The sequence below is a fragment of the Carcharhinus amblyrhynchos genome, chromosome 4, assembly GCF_965287045.1.
Source record: "Carcharhinus amblyrhynchos chromosome 4, sCarAmb.v2.hapA, whole genome shotgun sequence".
Lineage (NCBI taxonomy): Eukaryota > Metazoa > Chordata > Chondrichthyes > Carcharhiniformes > Carcharhinidae > Carcharhinus > Carcharhinus amblyrhynchos.
Genome location: NC_137327.1, coordinates 25,900,358 through 25,919,704, shown reverse-complemented (window position 1 = coordinate 25,919,704; position 19,347 = coordinate 25,900,358). Strand labels below are relative to the sequence as shown.

The 19,347-nt window shown below is 40.9% G+C and overlaps 1 protein-coding gene across 5 annotated transcripts in view; it reads left to right on the top strand.

Moving 5' to 3' along the window:
• The window catches only part of zfpm1 (zinc finger protein, FOG family member 1), a 196,544-nt gene extending 177,432 nt beyond the window's left edge, over positions 1-19,112 (top strand). For 3 of the 5 annotated variants that reach the window (XM_080186879.1, XM_080186876.1, XM_080186877.1), the window contains exons 8-11: positions 1,767-1,811; positions 3,956-4,051; positions 13,059-13,202; positions 13,556-19,112. In XM_080186879.1, coding sequence (XP_080043005.1) covers positions 1,767-1,811; positions 3,956-4,051; positions 13,059-13,202; positions 13,556-16,059 — 2,789 coding nt within the window. In that variant the 3' untranslated portion in view covers positions 16,060-19,112. The remainder of the gene's footprint in view (positions 1-1,766; positions 1,812-3,955; positions 4,052-13,058; positions 13,203-13,555) is intronic. The other 2 variants (XM_080186878.1, XM_080186880.1) reach the window with 2 other exon arrangements.
• Positions 19,113-19,347: the final 235 nt, after the last annotated feature.

The following is a 19,347-nucleotide window of genomic DNA, read 5'->3' as shown; positions in this document are numbered from 1 at the left end:
AGACTTCAAAACTAAATTAATAGACACATTGCTTGCCATTCATTATGGACTGTTTTGGAAAACCCATGTTCAGTTAAACACCTGTAATGGAAATGTTTGTCAGAAATATATCAACGGAAAAAATTGCAGTCTAATGTTCTAGACAATGAATGAGTCCCTTATTCACCTCATTACCTCATTTGCAGTAACATAGAATGGCATTGAACATAGTGAAAAAACAGGCCATTTAGTCCAGCCAATCGAGCCAGTGTTTATTCTCCACTCGAGCCTCCTCTTATCCTTCTTCATCTAATTCGATCAGCATATTCCTCTTAATTCTTTTTCCTCAACTAATTGCCATAGTAGCAAGTTTCACATTCTTCACACTGAGTGAAGATGTTTCTTCTGTATTTGTTATTTAACTTATATAAAAGGCCTCTAGTTTTGCTCTTCTATACACATGGCAACACTGTGTCTATTGTGTCAAAACGTTACATAATTTTGAGGCTGTTTATTAAGTCACCCTTCAATCTTAAGAGGAGATTCTCATAGATACGTTTTTCAAATCTGGAATTTGTAATGTTTCTCCAGATCGTTTCATATAAAATAAAATTAAGATGCTTCTCACTTGCTTGACTGCCACTTTCAGAGGGGAATCTTGTATTGTAGGCATGGACTTGTCTCTCCAACAGCGTGTCACATCATTTTGGTGCTCCAAAACATGTAGACAGCATAGAAATAGAAGAATAGAAATCCTGCAGTACAGAAAGAAGACATTTGGCCCATGGAGTCTGCACCGACCACAATCCCACCCAGGCCCTACCCCCATATCCCTACATATTTACCCACTAATCCCTCTAACCTATGCATCTCAGGACACTAAGGGCAATTTTAGCATGGCCAATCAACCTAACCCACACATCTTTGGACTGTGGGGGGAAACCAAAGCACCCGGAGGAAACTCTCACAGACACGGGGAGAATGTGCAAACTCCACACAGTGAGCCAATCCGGGAATTGAACCCAGGTCCTTGGAGCTGCGAAGCAGCAGTGCTAACCACTGTGCTACCGTGCCACCCAAATCAGAATATCATTCTGAATACTGCATTGTAGTTTACATCTTTTCCAATCACATACTGAATGGGCAGCATAGTGGCACAGTGGTTAGCACTGCTGCCTCACCACACCAGGGACCCAGGTTCGATTCCTGGCTCGGGTCACTGTTTGTGCAGAATCTGCACATTCTCCCCATGTCAGTGTGGGTTTCCTCCCACAAGCCGAATGACGTGCTGGTTAGGCACATTGGCCATGCTAAATTGCCCCTCAGTGTACTTGAACAGAAGCTAGAGTTTGCCAGATAAAGGATTTTCACAGTAACTGTATTGCATTGTTAATTAATGTAAGCCTGCTTGTGACACTTTTAATAAATAAAATGAAAGTGGCTGTCATAATATTTTCAAAGCTATTATGAAATTAGAGTTCACGTTTTTAAAATTTGTTTGTTTATGGCAGGTGGGCATTGCAGGCTAGGCCAATATTTATTGTCCGTTCATAAATGCAGAAATGCCTTTGAGAAGGTATTGATGAGCCGCCACCTTGAACTGCTGCAGCCCATATGGTGTTAGAACAGCCACAGTGCTGTTAGGAAGAGAGCTCCTAGATTCTGATCTGGCAACAGCGAAGGAATTGTGATATTGTTCCAAATCAGGAGGGTGTGTGGTTTGAAGGTTTGAAGGGGAACTTGTTCGTGGTGGTGTTCCCATGTAACTGCTGCCCTTGCTCTTCTAGGTGGTAGAGACCGTGGTTTTGGTAGGTGCTGTCGAAGGAACCTTGGTGAGTTGCTGCAGTGTATCTTGTAGTTGGTGCACACTGCTGGCACTGTGCGTCAGTGGTGGAGGGAGTGTAAATTGAAGGCGGTGGTAGGGTTGCCAGTCAAGCAGGCTGCTTTGTCCTGGATGACGTCAAGTTTCTTCAATATTGTTGGAGGTACACCCATCCAGGCAAGCGGAGAGCGTTCCATCACACTCCTGACTTGTGCCTTGTAGACTGTGGACAAGTTCTGGGGAGTCAGGACATGAATTACTTGCCACAAAATTCCGAGCCGCTAACCTGCTGTTGTAGCCACAGTGCTTATTTGGCTATTCCAGTTAATTTGCTGGTCAGTGGTAACCCCCAGAATGTTAATAGTCAGGGATTCAGCAATGGCCATGAATTGAATCCGTTACAAGGATTTACACTGGCTATTTCATTTTTGGACAAACTTTCCAGAAAAGAGCACCTGGGACCCAGGTTCGATTCCCACTGTTTCTCCCCATCGTCCAAGGATATGCAAGTTAGGTGGATTGGCCATGTTAAATTGCCATTTACTGTCAAGGGGACTAGCTACAGTAAATGCATGGGGTTATGGGGATAGGGCCTGGGTGGAATAACTGATGGGCTGAATGACCTCCTTCTGCACTGTAGGATTCTATGAAATGGTTTAATATTCATGAAACAAGCAAAGAAAGCCAAGCTGAGAGTGCATTTTGCCTCAATGTTCAAATTTTTATTTTTGAGTACAGTTCTGAACACCACTACATTCTTAGACAATGTAGAACACTATCAACTTCACTGTAATGTGAATGTTTTATCCATAACTCAGTTCTCCTAGCTTGTACATGGTAGTAATGTTTTCACGGGAGGAGGATGCTAGTCAAGAGATGAATCTCCACTTAAACAAGCCATATGTTCAGTCTCTGGCTGGAAGTCTTGACTTTGGGCTGGGGAAGTGAATCCTCCGATGGAACGAAGAAAACTAGCAAGCACAATTAGATACTTTGTGTGGCAACCCTGCCACCGTAGCCACATGAAGTGTTTATTTTTCCAGCTCTGTGTTCTTTTAAGCAACTTTGGGTGCTTCTTCTGTAAAACTCTGTCACTGCATGCAATAATCTGTTGGAATCTTGTAAAACCTTGCTGATGAACCTTTCTGAATGTCAAAGAAACATGCCTGGCTCATCAATGGTGAAATTCACCTATGGTTTGAACATAAGAACATAAGAAATAGGAGCAGGAGTAGGCCATGTAGCCCTTCGAGCCTGCCCCGCCATTCAGTAAGATCATGGCTGATCTGTCGTGGCTCAGTTCCACATTCCCGCCCTCTCCCCATAACCCTTAATCCCCTCTTATCAAAAACCCATCAACCCGCGTCTTAAAAATATTTAGCGAGGTAGCCTCCACCACTTCAACGGGCATGGGTTTTGCTTACATCTTTGTGGAATTTCCTTGATATCTGAGACCCTAATTTGAAGAGTTTAAGATAAAATGGAAGTAAGTACACATGGCCACACTGAACCTCATAGGATAAATGGTAAAAGTAGTGATTGTGTAGCATGGACAAATTAAAAGAGACAAAGGCAGAAAATGCTGGAAAATACCAGCTGGTCTGACACCATCTGTGGAGAGAGAATAGAGCTAATGTTTTGATGCTGGATGACCCTTTGAAACTGGTCAGATGCTGTCAGACTTGCTGAGGTTTTCCAGCATTTTCTGTTTTTGTTTCAAATTCCAGCATCCGCAGTATTTTGCTTTTATCAAATTAAAAAGAAACTAGAGGAAAGTTGCCAAAAGCAGCAGGTACAAATTGTTGCCATTGTGAAATTGGATTGGGAGCAAGGGGGCAGGCGGGGGCAATATATTAATGAAAGTAATAGAATTAGCCTCTTACCACAGGACAAGAACATAGATTTTAGTAGGAAGCGATTTAAATTGGCATGTAATTAATTTGCAATCTCTACTTTAAGCTGCAGCAATTCAGCTTGAACGGAATTAAATATTGAAGTGGTGGTTGATCTAAATACCTTTGTTATTTTGTAAGAAACAGAAACTTTAAGATTGATGTTGAGTTAGTGCACATTCACTTGCCTTTAAAAATTATACCTTTCAATGTTGCCATTGTCATTGGTTTTCAGACTGTTGTTTGTTCTCTTATTGATCAGGTGAAAGGCCATTTGTGTGTCTAATCTGTCTATCAGCATTTACAACGAAAGCAAACTGTGAGCGACACCTGAAAGTGCACATGGACAGCCTGAATGGTAATTTACTCTTCCATCCAGAAATTCTACCCAGGAGGGGCTTTTAATTTGTTGATTTCCCCTGCATAATGTACTACCCTCTCACTTGTATATAGTGATGAATCATCACCTGAACCCCAGGTCACTGGTGTTGAGAGCAGTGCTAACCACTGCGCTGCCCATATCCTGACTATCCAGTGAGTGATGTAAAATGGATTGCACATTTGAGACTATGTGCACCTTTCCAGTCATCCGAGATGAAAATTGTACTTGTGTGATGTTTCAGCTAGTATTTGGAGCTCCGCTTACTGAGACTTCCATCTTTAAATATTGGACAGCCATGAGATTAAAATCCAGATGTTCTGATTCTGAGGCAAACCATTTATTTATTGCTTGTTCTTCCAGTCAGGCCAAAGCCATACCTCTAAACTCAGTTAAATTGGCAAAGCTATGATCTTATTTATACTTTGGGCTGTTGTCTAGTTTTCTTGAAAACTTTCATTATTCCATTTATCTTTATATAGTTTGGGATATCTCTACCTGGAGCATTGCTGCTTTGGAAAAACATGATTCTATTTTTGGAAAAGAAATGAAATCTCCATCTAAAACCGATTTTTCTTTCTATATTTTCCTTCCACCGGATTTTTGCATTTGTTTGATTAAAGAAGACATGAATCAGTGAAAAAATAATGAGGTCCATTTAATGCATTTTCTCAGTGTATTGCTTGGGAGGCAGAGGGTCACAGAGATATAAATCAGTAACTCTAATGGTATAATGTGAATTATGTTGGTCACCAGACTACCCAAGCCAAAGACCTTTTTTCAGCTATCTTGATTACTGTCATGTTCTTAGCTCCGATTTAGACAAACCCAAAGTAAATATAGAGTTTAAACTGAGCTTTTATGCCAGAGCTAAGCGTAATCTATTTCTGTACCCTACTTCACATGATGTCTTCTTTTCTCAAATGTGTTCTTTTTGGTCACATGTAGAAATATATAACAAAATAACTGTCTGTTGAAGTTTTACGTCACCTAAGTTTAAAATTGCACTTCACTCCCATTTTGAGTCATTCACTAAATAACTAAGTGCTTATACCAATATAGTTCCTTGAAGAAATCCATTCTTTCCTTGCAATCTGTTCATTTCTACCAGTGTCAAACTTTTGAAATGTTAGCAAAATTGTTGCCGTTTGTGCCCCTCAGAAAAAACATAACTCGTTCTAAAGCATTTTTCACATCCGCGAGATCTTCCAATGTGTTTGATAGCAAGTGAACTTACTTTGAATTTGTCACTTTGATTTTCTTTAATGAGTAAGTATATTAGTTTATTAACACGTGGCAAGTACCGCAACTGTAATGAGATAAGAATTGTGTTTACATATGCCACAGCACTAGAGGGTGCACTTCCTGCACAGACCGAGATCATTGACAGAGACATCGCGGGCAGCTGCCTGTATTAAAATGAACAAAGACAGTAAAGAAAACACAACATTGCTCTGGTTTTCTCCCCATGACCCCACCGCTCCCTTGCATCCCTACCCCTGTGGCACCCTCAAATTACCTTGCTTCAGTTTACCTTCTCGACTCCTAGCTGTTTCCTTTGTCGATGGCTCGTTTCTCCCTGGTCCATCCGACTTCCCTCAAACAGTTTGCTGCTCCTCTTTCTGCTCGATCATGTAGCATCTTGCCACTAGCTCACTTCTGGAAGTGATGGTGGAGAGTACACAAGAGAAGCGAAGGGAATGGCAAGGGTTCATAGAAGGAAGTGGAGGTCTAAGGAGGGAGCGGAAGCTTCAGCCCATCAAACCTGCACTGATAACAATCCACCCAGGTCCTATCCCCATAACCACACATGTTTACCCTGCTACACCCTTACACAATGGGGCAATTGAGCATGGCCAATCAATCTAACACACACATCCTTGGAGTTTGGGAGGAAACTGGAGCACCCAGAGGAAACCCATGCAGATACAGGGAGAATGTACAAACTCCACACAGACAGTGACCTGAGGCTGGAATTGAACCTGGGCCCCTGGCGCTGTGAGGCAGCAGGGCTAACCACTGTGCCACCATGCCACTTAGTTGGGGAAACTATACGTGCACCAGCAGCCAGGATAAGAATCAACTTCCTGTCTTCCTAAGGAATTGATTCGTTTTAGTTTGGAGATGTTAATGGGGAATAAACGTGAGACAGGAGATTAGCAAGACCACTGTTTGGAACACATCCACCCAAGAAGGCAGAAAGGCTCTCAATTTAACGACTCACATAGAAGGGAACACCTTCAGCAAGGCTTCTGCTTCAGTGCCAAGCTAATATGTTTGAGACATTATTTGTAAGATATTTTAAAAAGGAAAACGTGTTTAAAAACTAAATGCTATGTACTTGTTCTCATTATTCAAGGTGGTCTCTATTTTTTAGCCTATTTGGAAGTGCTCTTTTTACAATAATGTCACAAAGATTCCCTTCAATAACCATTTGACTAGTCAAACATTGAAGGGGTTAGTTTCAGTTGACAGTAGAATTGGGGACTCTGCTTCCGTCATTGAAGTCAATAAAGTTCACCTGTTTTCACATTGATTGTGACTCTGTTTAGTAGATCACAAGGAACTCTCTCTAGTGGAGGACAGTAGTAATTATACCTTCACTCCCAGATCTTTTGTTTGGTTCGTGGCAAAAGATTTAAACCATTTAAAATGGTAATAGTTGACGTATTCTGTGTTTGATTCACCCAAAAGAAAGGTGCATATATCTGCAGACATTCTATTTGTGCATCAGTTCATATGGACTGGATGTCCCAGTGGTCAGGGATATCATTGATTATCATAGAATCAACGACACGGAGACAGGCCCTTTGGCCCAACTGGTCCATGCTGACCAAAATGCTCACCTAGGCTATTCCCGTTTGCCTGCATTTGGCCCATATCCCTCTAAACTTTTTCAAACTGTGTATTTGTCCAAATGCCTTTTAAATGGTGTCAATGTCCCTGCCTCAGCCACTTCTTCTGGCAGCTCATTCCACATACGTCCACACTCTGTATAAAAGAAGTTGCTGCTCAGGTTCCCATGAAGTCTTTCCACTCTTAACCTCAACCTATGGCCTTTAATTCTCGATTTCCCCAACCCTGGGAAAAAGACTGAATGTGTTCACCCTAACCATGCTGTCATGATCTTATACACCCCTCAGTCTCCTATTGTCCAAAGAAAAAAGTGCTAGTCTGTCCAAGCTCTCCCTCTAACTCAGTCCCTTGAGACCTGGCAACATCCTTGTAAATCTCTTCTCCACTCTCTCCAGTTTAATAACATTTTTCCTATAGCAAGGCAACCAAAACTGAACAAACTACGCCAAGTGTGGCCTCACCAACATCTTGTACAATCGCAACATAACTTCCCAACTTCTATACTCCGTGCCCTGATGAAGTACTGCATGCCAACAGACTTCTTCACTGCCCTATCTGTCTATGACTCCACCTTTAGAGAACCATGCACCTGAACTCCAAGGTCTCTGTGTTGCATAATATTCCCTACGATCCTCCCATTCATCGTGAAAGTCCTACCTTGATTTGACTTGCCAAAATGCAACACCTCACACTTACCTGTATTTTATCTTGTATATTCTTATGTTCATCAAGTTCAAACAATCAGAATGGCATCCTCGCACCTTCCATGTCCCAAGGCACTTTACAGTGAATGACGTACTTTTGAAGTATAATGACTGTTGTAATGTAGGGATGTGGTAGCCTTGTTGCACAAGGTGAGTTCCTATAAACGGCAATGTGTTAGTGGCCAGGTCTTCTGTTTTCAGTGATGTTGGTTGAAGGCTACATGTTGGCCAGGACATTGGAAGGAATTCCCCTGCTCATCTTTGAATAGTATTATGGAATCATATGCACCCACCTGCGGGGCACAGCTGACTTTTGTTTAACATCTCACCGAAAAGACAGCACTATGGCATTGCAGTACATCCTCAGTATGGCAGTGGAATGTCAGCCTAGATTTACTGCACAAGTTTCTGGAGTGGGACTTGAACTCACAACCATCTGACTTGGGCAAGAGTGCGAGACTGAACCAATCCTGACACAGGCTCAGTTTACGAAATATGCAAGCCTAGGAGATGCCGAATGCACAAAACTAGATAGTCAACACACGTTCAGAATGGAAAGGAAAGGGATAACGTTAAAACTGTGGGAGGAAAGAAAGTTTAAAATCACAAAAAGCAATGGAGCAACCAGTATTTTTGTAACCCAGCTCTGTGGCACTAAATGTCTGAGCCAAAATTGCATCCCCAGTTATGTCCACAATTGAGCAACTCCATAGCTGCCTTTTCTAATCCAGCCAGGCATCTGTGGCTGGAAAATTCCTGGCTGAGTTGATGCTATAACTTTGTTTCTCGCACCTTTAGATTAGAATCAGCTGGGTTCAAGAAGCAGAAGTGAAACTGTATTCCAATACTACAATTAGTCTTCCTAAAATTAAATCCTATAGAAATGTATTTAAAAACCAAAGTTTCAATATGAATTAAAGGTCCTTGTTTCATTCAATAAACTTAAACTTTCATAGTTCCCAATCCCTGAATTTGGTAGAAGGTTACTCTTTAGATGCATTTTCAAACTATTTTCATTGTAGTTGAAAAGTAATTAAAGCAGTTCTTGTCAAATCCAGTAATGTGATTGTAACAGTTTGAAGTATATTAAACTTATTTTTATTGTGTGTGCGCGTCTTCGTGCATGTGTGCGCACATGTGGAAGTATATATTTTCCAGTTCACAATATAGCTCTCTCTGGGATGTTGCTTCCTGTAGTTGATGCATTTTGTTCATGATTGTTCTCCGCCCTTCCAGATAAGTTCGTTAGCCATAGGTCCACAAAGGACCCACAAACATCTCCCTCCATTGGAAAGATGCAATGGTTGTATATAGCTTGAGGCGCACCACTCGACAATCACAGGGCAAAGTGAGGAAATAGGCCTCCATCAACCACCACAGCCAGAACTAGGATTCAACTTGTCATTCTGCATCTAGTTATCCAGACAATCGAATAAACTGACCCCAACACTGTGTTCTCCACCCTTCCAGTCTAGTCAGAAGCTGAACAAACCTACAGGAGAAAACTGCTTTGAAATTGTTATTTAATTTGGCACCATTACAAAGTCCTTCAAGTTGAATATGAGCTGAATCTACATTCAGTCTGAAGGCACCAAATCATATCTACTGTTAATAAAATAACTTTCTTGAGAGATCCAGTCAGTAGGTTTGTTTCCTGGAATGTTTGACTTGATTCCTGTGTTAATCATTCTAATATATTTTAAACACGGTGTTTTGATGTATTGTCATGTTAAAACAAAATATTTTGAATAGAATTCAGCTTACCCTATTCTGTCCATTTTGCTCATTGAAAGCGAAATAATGCTCTAACAGTACTCCCAGTTTAAAGGCATTGGGAGCGATTAGAGCAGTGAGCTGGGAGACTCGTGCAGAGGTTGTGGGGTTCCCCCTGGGCGCCACGGCCTCTGTGTCTGGGTGCCATCAGCTCCATGCCAGAAATCGGTGCAGAGTTGCATAATGTATTCAAATCAAAATTTGCATCTAATTAGCAGGTCAGGGACTCAACTCCCCCAACCAGGAGTGTTTCACTCCAGCTGGGTTTTCAACAGCTCCCCACTTGCAGGGAGCTGGCAGCCCAAGTGCGTTGCAGTGAAGGGGGTGCAATTGAGGCCCCCACTCCCTGAGAAGATCAGGGGCAAGAAGGTTGCCAGTGATTGGTGCATGTTGCGAGGGGCGGGCAGTAGTGGGGGATGGTTGCACGGCCAGCTACGCGAGGATTGCTGTGCTGGCCAGCGCTCAGGAGGCCATCAGTGCGGGTCCACTGTGCATGCGCTGATCTCCACTATGACAGATTGGCACATGCGCAGTGCCCTGCTCAATACTATGCTGCCAGCCTGTCCAGTGGAAATAGGCCCTGCCCCCCTGATTTTTAATGAGATTTGCACACTGCAGCACACAGTGTGTGGGAGATTAATTTTGAAAATCCCGCTGAAAAAAAAGCGTAATTTACTCCAGTTTTTACGCAAATGCGACACTTGGAATTTTTTTGGGAAAGTCCCATCCGTTATATTGTTTTTAAATCCTCTTCCTGCCAAGAATCTTGAATGAACATTGTTTTTGAAGAAATTTATTGGTAAAATAACAAGTAATCTCCTACACTGAATCTGATAGATTCTTGACTCAGGGATTTGTGATACATAGATTCATCAATCATTGTCACTTTGTTCTCAGTTGGGCATTTAATCCCCAGCAATGACAATTTATTTCCATGGGCCATCCTGCTTACTGTTCTCATGCACTGAAAAGTAAAATAATGTCTCCAAGGAGTGAAGTGACACTGCCAGTAGCATTCATAGGAGGATCTGTAATTCATACACTCGGGTCAATAAGGATGAATGACGAAAGTGCACAGTGAAAGATGAAATGAAACTGGAGGTTTGGATTTCCTGTAAATGTATTTAGACTTTGTAGAAAGTTTGAGCAAAGAAGGCCATAAGCCAGTGCTGGTTAACATAATATTCAGTGTTCTTTTTGAACACACATAATTCATCCCCAGAATCAAAGGAGTGAACATTACTAAGGCACATTTTATTCTGCGCTTATCATTATGCACTTTTATGGTTTCCTTGCCATGGAGATATGCTTGGAGAAATCTATTCCCATTTGTATTAATAAGTATTTGGGTGGCACTGCCGAGTTATTTTGCTGGAAATCCTTGGCCCATTTGCAAGAGTTTTCATGTAAACTGCATGTGTATGTAGACTGGAAGCTATAGTTTACAGCTTAACAACAGATTAAATTTACATAGAGCCTTTAATGTAATTTCCAAGATGCTTCCCAGGAACATTATAAAACAAAATCTGAGCCACAGAAGGAGATATTAGGCAGATAATTAAAAGCTTAATCAGAGAAGTATTTTAACGAGTGTCTTAAAGGAGGACAGTCGTAGGGGCCTAAAGCCACTTCAGGTATGACCACCAGTGGTAGAGCAATTAATATCAAGGGTGTTCAAATCGCTTTAATAAGCATTAGATGAGTATTTGTTAAGTGCAGATTTCTGAGCGTCATAAGGCTGAAATAACAGATTACAGAGATAGGGAGGGGTATGATCATGGAAGGATTTGAAAACAAATGAGAATTTTAAAATCAGGACATTGAGCAGGAGACAACATAGGTCAGTGAGCACAGCAGATGAGCTGAAACAGAGATGGTCTTACCCTCTCCCCACGGTCTTACCCTTCCAAGTTTTCTCTTTAGTTTTATGAAGAGTTTGCAAAGTATTTTAAACCAGCTTTTAGAAATTAAGTTATTTTGGCACGTAAGATCAAGTTATTCAGAACTCTGACAGAAAACTGAAAGCTTCGACACAAGCCAGTGACCAGATACAATTACCAAAATTGGCATTGCATGCTTGCTCTAGTGTTTTACTGGATAAAAGAAAAAAAAAATTTGGACTTCCCAAAGGCATTTAATAAGGTGTCACGCAACAGACTTGAGCAAAGTGAGAGCTCGTGGAATGAAAGGGACAGCTGTGGCAACACAGATGTGAAGTTGGCTGAGTGTGACATATTGAAGAGTTGGGATGAAAGGTTTTTTTTGGACTGGATGAAGGTTTGTAGGAGTTCCACAGGGAATAGAATACATATTCTCCCCAGTATTAATGATCCAGACCTTTGGTGTATAATGCACAGTTTCAAAAATTGCAGATGATATGAAACTTGGAAATATTGTGAACCATGTAGAGGATAGTTTAGAGCTTCAAAAGGACATAGGTTGTTGGAATGGGTGGACATTGGCAAGATGAAATTCAATACGGGAAAGTGTGAAGTGATGTATTTTGGTAGGAAGAATGCAGAGGGACTATATAAAGAGAGTGAGGAACCCCGGTATATATGTACATAAGTTATTGAAGATAGAACAGGTTGAAAGAGCTGGTAATAAGGCATTCAGCATCCTGAGCTTTATCAATAAGGGCATAGAGTACAGAAGTGAGAACATAGTGTTAAATTTGTAAAACATTGTCTCAGCCTCAGCTGGAGTATTACATCCAGTTCTGGGCACACATTTTACGAAGGATGTGAAGGTTGCAGAAAAGATTCATGGAAATGGTTGAGGGATTTCAGTTACCAAGGTTGGGGAAGTTGACTTTTTTCCCTGAAGATGAGCAGGTTCAGATGAGATTCAATAGGGGTTTTCAAAGTCATGAAGAATCTGGACAGAGTAGATAGGGGGAAGTTGTTCCCGTTGGTGAATGGAATGAGAACTAGAGTACGGATTTCATGTAATTGGCAATTATGAAACAGTGGTGACGTGAGAGAAGTGTTCTGGACACAGCCAGTGGTTAGGAATGCTGTCTGAGAGTGGGGTGGAGGCACAGTCAATTGGAGCTTCCAAAAGAGAATTGCATCATTATCTGAAAAGGAAGGATGCGCAAGGCTATGGGAAGTGGCATTAGATTAATTGTTCTTTCAGAGAGTCAGCACAGGCACAAGGGGTTGAATGGTTGTCTTTTGTGTTATAAATATTCTGTGATTTCTTGGGATAATCAAGGAAGTATCTCTATGGGTGTTGCCTATATAGTCTTGGAAGACATTGGACAAGGTTCTACACACAAGTATTTATAAAAAGGAAATGGTATAGAATTGGAGGTAACATCATGATATGAATTGGTGATTGGTTCAAAAGTAGAAGATGGACAGTAGCAATAAAGTCAGTGACCTCTGATTGCCCAGTTAAGACAAATGATATTCCCAAAGACCAGTCCATGGAATTGAGATGGCAATTAGTCATTATCACAGTGAATGGCAGACTTGAGGGGCTGAATGGCCTACTCTTACTCCATATGCAAAATTTTAAGTAAACTGTATTTTTAAACAAGGGGTACATTGGTTTTAAAACATTCGAGTAGGGCAGGAGTACCAGGTTGAGAGAGGTGGTGTGAATTTTAAAGGACATATCTCAGAAGACTGTTGTGTGGTTTACCACAGGTGTTTGTCATGGCTGTGGATTTGTCTCCACCACAAGAGATATCTTGTACAGTCATCTACTTACCAATCACATGGCCTGCCAGCCAGGGGCAAGAGGTGACTCATCTTCTCCAAGGACAGGTGTACCTGCACTTCCTCCAACAGGTAAGCAACAAGCACATGCTAGAAATGTCCCATATCCTGCTATTTTAGTGTCAGCTTGAAATGGCAAATGATCGGTCTGTTCCTTATTTATTGCATCACTTATCAAATGATACTTCCGTAAAATTATTTTTAAAAGTTGGAAAATGTTCATATTTTAAAATTGCAAAAGTAATGTAGGTTAGTAACAATGGGGGAAGTAACATCCAAGTTTAGAAACATTTCCAATTTGTGCATTGGCTGTATAGAATTAATAACACTTTAAAAATTCTATTTAGTGGATGAAAGCTGAAAATAATACTGGATTTATACAACTTTTGTTTATATTTCTTTTTGTTGTAATCTGTTTATCACAGGTGTAAAGGTTGCAAGTCCTTTCCTAAGCCTGAAGTGTAACCAGTGTGAGTATGTTGGGGATTCTGAATCAAACTTGCAGCAACATATTTCATTGCATGTTGTACAAGATACATTTCAGTGCAGCCAGTGCCACGAGAAGCTAAGAAATGCTGCAGAGTTGGCCAAGCACATGGAGATTCATCAAGGTGATGAGCCATGGCACAATGTGGAGGAGACAAAGGGCAGGGATGACGGAAGATCTCCAGCTTTGAGTAGAGAAGTTTCCGAGGAACTTGACGTAGTTGTGAAAGTCAAAGAGGAGCCTCTCAATTTGCAGTGTGAAAATGAAGGTGATAGGACAATGGTGGAGGGTCAGACAGCCCCTACTCCTGACCAATCTTCCAATGTTTCATCACCAAGAAGCACATTGATAGCAAAGGTGAAATCGGAGTGTTCAAGCCCAACACCAGCCTCGAGTCCTGTCCACTGCGGGACAGGTTCAATTATGCCTGAAGGAACAGTTCTGATACCATACATGTTCAGTCATGAAACTTCCACATTTCCACAAGCTTCTGAAATTTTAGCCAAGATGTCTGAGCTGGTCCACAGCAGATTAAAGCAAGGAGTCAACAACTATCCACTTCTCTATGCAGGAGCACCCATTCAAAAAGGAGCAACATGCTATGAATGTGACATTACATTCAATAATATCAACAATTATTTGGCACACAAACGACTCTACTGTTCCAGCAGGCATCAGCAGGCAGAAAACCCTACTGTTGATGACACTGTGAAAGATTCTGCACCCGCACATAGAAATGAACAAGTAATTCACAGCCCAACTTCTGGAACAGAAAACCAGCATGCTTCTTCCTCACAGACTGACTCTGAAAGAGACCTGCGGACACCAAATGTTGAGAGTAAACCTCCAGAAATCAAAAGTGAAGACAGTGCCATGAAGGATACCTCATCTGAAGGGGAAAGTGTTAGTAGAGTCAGTGAAGGCAGCCAAAGTCCAAGCAACTCCGTTGAAGATTTTGATGATGACCCTTCAAAAACTGTCTGTGAAGCCTGCAATATAAGGTTTACCCGGCATGAAACTTATGTGGTCCACAAGCGTTTATATTGTGCTTCAAGACATGACCCCCCTCTTCGCAGGCCAAACGGAGGAAAAGCGGCAATGCTTCAGCAAATTGTACGTACACGTAAACGTAGAAAACTGTATGAGATTCATGGTACTAGCCATCAGCCCTTTCCTCCACCTTCCCCAAGTGAAGTACCTGTTCACAGTCCTTCGGCTGCCATCCTTCAAAGTGCTGGGCCACCTAACAATGTGGAACCTTTGAAAATTAAACAAGAGGCTCTCTCACTTTCTTCAAGGTCATCAGATTCTCTTTCCCTATCAACAGGTTATATATTAACAACACAGTCCAGTGCAACATCATCACCAGGTTCAAGTTTGGATGTTGATGGCCCAATTGATCTTAGCAAAAAGCCTCGTATTCAGGAAGAACCGTTGATTCATGTTGCCCCTTTGCGTCCAGCCTCGCACTTTTCAACAGACTATCATGAATGTACCTCCTGCAAAATTGGTTTCAACAATGTAGAAAACTATCTTACTCACAAAAAGTATTACTGCTCTGCTACTGCTCTTCAGCACAGCAAGGTGGAGCATCTGGCCAGAGTAAAGATGCAGGCATCAGCTTCAGTAAAAGCCAAGAAAAATAGGGTGGAAAATGCAGACCCTCCAATACAAACTGAGGAATTGAAGAAAAATGAAATAAGCACTAAATGTATTCCAGAAAGTCCAAACATAGTACATGGCAGTGTTACGCCCAACAGCTCTCCAGGAATGTATCACAGTAGTTCAGATGTTTTGCAAGATGGGCCTCAGATGTCACCCCATGTTAAAACCTTCTCAGCATCTCAGCGCACTCATTCAGTCATCTGCCCCTATTGTCCACTTAATGGACCAATTGAAGGAGACCTTATTGATCATTTTAAGAATGTTCATGATTTGTTGTTGGCCAAGCAACTTTCAACTGGGCACTCAGCAGATGGCTTAATGCACGATATTTCAGCACCAGGTAAACTCATGACAAACAGTGTTTCTGAAATCAGCCCTCAGAATTCCATAGTTTCTGCCCCATCTCTCAAATCAGTTGCTCAAATACAGAAGAATATCCCGAATGCCAAAGATCAAAGAGAATCGATCTCTTCCCAGTCATCAGTTGAAAGTCCTTTGCAAAACATCTCACCTAAACCTTTAGTGACACCCTCCCCTAATGTTGCTTTGAAAATATTACCAGTGCCTGAAAGTCCCAGGAACCCAGGTTTCAAATCCCTTAGCCCAGCCATGAATGTTGACAAATCTGTTCAGACAGCCATGTCACTCCCAAGCCCGGTGCAGAATGGAAACCACAGATACTGTCGCTTGTGCAACATCAAGTTCAGTAGCCTTTCAACTTTTATAGCTCACAAGAAGTATTACTGTTCTTCTCATACTGCAGAACATGTGAAATAAGTTCTTGCATCTGCAAGCTGTATTGTGAATGTTTGCTCTGATTTTTGGCACAAATTACCTAACACCTCAATATCTGTGCATTTGCTGTACAGTTTAGAAACAATCATGAAAACACAACATTGGTTTCTGGTGTTCAAATGTTAACCACATTCCAGTCTTCGGACGTTGAAATGTCCCATGATAGAGAGAATTTTTTTTTCAATCCTATCCCCTTAAATTGGATTCATTTTCAAACTCCTATACTTAGCTGGGGAAGCACATTAGAAGGATTGTACTTTTTCAGTTGACTGAATAAGGATGATGATGCACAAAATTAAATCTTTCACACCTGTTTACATGCCATGTGAAAGAGCCAATAGGCGTGTTTACCAGCTGTGTAATATAAAATATTTTTGTAATAAATTCCCAAATCAAATTAACCATACGCTAACTTTCTTAGAAACATTTTTGGAATATTCCATGTGCAACCTTTGGGTGAGTTTATAAAACAAGTATTATACTTTCATCTCTCTTTTTTTGACAATCTGGCACCTATATTTGCCTTCTGTTCAGGGGAAGATTTGCAGGTTATGAAAATGGAGGGGGTTAAAGTTGAAGTATCACAAGTTTATTCATTGTTAACCTCATGGGTGCTGGTTGAGTTTCCACCTTTGAAGGAATTTTAATGCAATATAACTTTGTCAGTGTTTTCAATCTCCGAGACATCCCGTGCCATTAACAACAGCCCAGCTGCCATGAATTCCAAACCTTTTTTTGGCCATTGGATGTGTTTTAATTCTAGGACAGGCTTGGCTTTGATTGGCAGACTGGCCAGAACTTGGCCTTGCAAATTCAGTATTTTGTAACTCGAGTCAAAAACATCGAAAATGATTCCTAAGAAAATATTGAAACAGTCATACGTTTTCTCACAATGTTAATCACACACATTCTGACAGTTGAATACTACTGAAATATTGAAAAGTGATCACTAGGGGGCAGAGTAGTTTAAAGCTAGTTTGTATAGATTTAGTGATACTCTTGCTAATTGTTAGTGCATGCTAAGCTGTCAGTCTTCATTTCGGTACTTTCAGTTCAACTGTAGTAATGTCTCTAATTTTTATTTATTAGTATTGTATTTATTATCAGGGTTTACATGCAATGCAGTGCCAGCACCAAGGCAAAAATGTGCTGGCAACAGCATTATTTTTTATTTTTCAACTTCATTTACCAGAACAGGACTCAAATTAACGTAGTAAATGTAATTGGGGGGAGACAATAATTTGAACTGTTTTGTTGTACAATATCCATAGGTCCAATGCATCCCAGGATTTAATTGCCTTTCTTTTGCATTTTATTATTTGTAGACAAAGCTTATTGCTACAATGTACATTGTGCGCTTAATGAATGGAATGGTGTCATGGTGCTTTAATGTGAATGATCCCTACTCTTTATCAGTCTGGTAGTCTTCATGAATAACTGTTGATCGCGATTGTGTTTCATGTTGTTCATCTGAAAGGTGTAATGTTGGAAGAAGGGAACAAGTTGCCTTGTTCAGTGGCATCTGTGTGAGTTTGAAAAATACCTTAACATTTTTTAAACCTGAGTGGAACCAGATGAAAGGAGGAAGAGAAGGCCAACAACCTGACTGGGCCGCTTCAATCGTGAATAAATATCACTGCAATTAGAGCACAGAATAACGCCATTTGGCCCATCATACATGTGGCAGTGTTTGCTCTTAACCTGACTTTCTCGCTCCACCTCTTCCACTTTCTACATTTCCCCCTCCCCCTCCCCCACCCCCACTACCCTTATCAATGCTCTGTTTGGAACTGAACAAACTAATTTTTTTAATGTTTATTTATGAGTCACAAATAGGCTTACAATAACACTGCAATGAAGTTACTGTGAAAATCCCCTAGTCGCCACACTCTGGCACTTGTTCAGGCACACTGAGGGAGAATTTAGTATGGCCAATGTACCTAACCATGTTTGTTTTCAAACTGGGAAGAAACTGGAGCATATGGAGGAAACCCACACAGACATGGGGAGAACGTGCAAACTCCACACAGACAGTGGCCCAAGCCAGGAATCGAACCTCGGTCCCTTGCGCTGTGAGGCAGCAGTGCTAATTACTGTGCCATCTTGCTGTAACTTTTCCTCTGTTGATGGGAAATGAGAGGCAAGAGTGGCACTTGGACCACAAATTCAGTGGTACCGAACAAGCATCCTCTGTGCTCCCCGGCAGATTCACTTTCTTTCTTTTTGGGTCAAAACATGTTACTGACCAAATATTACACCTGTGGACTGTTACCTACAATGCCTCGGTAGTCTATCTGGAGATTTATATTGTGGTATAATTTTAAACATCGTTATAGATTTTATTCATCCAAAAGATTGTTACATCACTAAATTAAATAAAACACTTCTGGCTACTATACAGTTTGTAGACTGCTAATGTTTCCTAAAGATGTATGAAAGCAATGACATTTTAAATGAAGTTGGATCAAACCCGAAGGTCGCTGAAACTCTTGTTGTTTGCATGATTGTTCCTATGTAATCAGAAAAGCTATGCTTTGGTTGCACGTGTGTCTTTCTAAGACTTTATGAAATACAAGATTTTTTTACTTTTCCAGAAGGTGCTGTTAATTTATTTATATTGTAGAGCAGTGTTTACTATGATCTGTGGAATAAACCTTGACACATGTCTGTCTGTCTCTCTCTCTCTCTCTCCTCTCTCCATAAAGCAGTGCTAATGGATGTTCAGTTTAATAAATCCATTTTTACACTTTTTGCACTGCACTGTATAAATTCTGCTGAATGATGTAGTTTAGGAGCTATTTACAAGATATTTATGTTTCAATTCAGCACTTTTATACCTCTCTGAATTTGCCTAATATAGTGACCAATAACCTTCAACTTTCAGTTGAAAGCTGCCTTCAGTGATTTAACCATTTCTAAGACTGATCATGTTGTTAAATTGAATGTCATTCTTAATTTCCAATTGGGAATTGACCCCTACACACTAGTTTGAGCTATGCATGCTAATAAATTGTCCAGTGGGACATCTGAAGCACTACTATGCCTCGCTTGTCTTTGTGAGTCCTTTTGTTATAATATGTTTCTTTCTGAATCAGTATCTTGAGACAAAAGTAATTGCATTTTCGCATGAAAAGACAGAACCACAGTGAGTATGTTATGTCAGTGAAATTGGACTTTTCCTTGGACTCGACATTCATATTATTCCCTCAGTTGTGTTTGTTATATTCCATTCCTGTATTCGACCGGATACATTAGTTTGTAATGATGCAC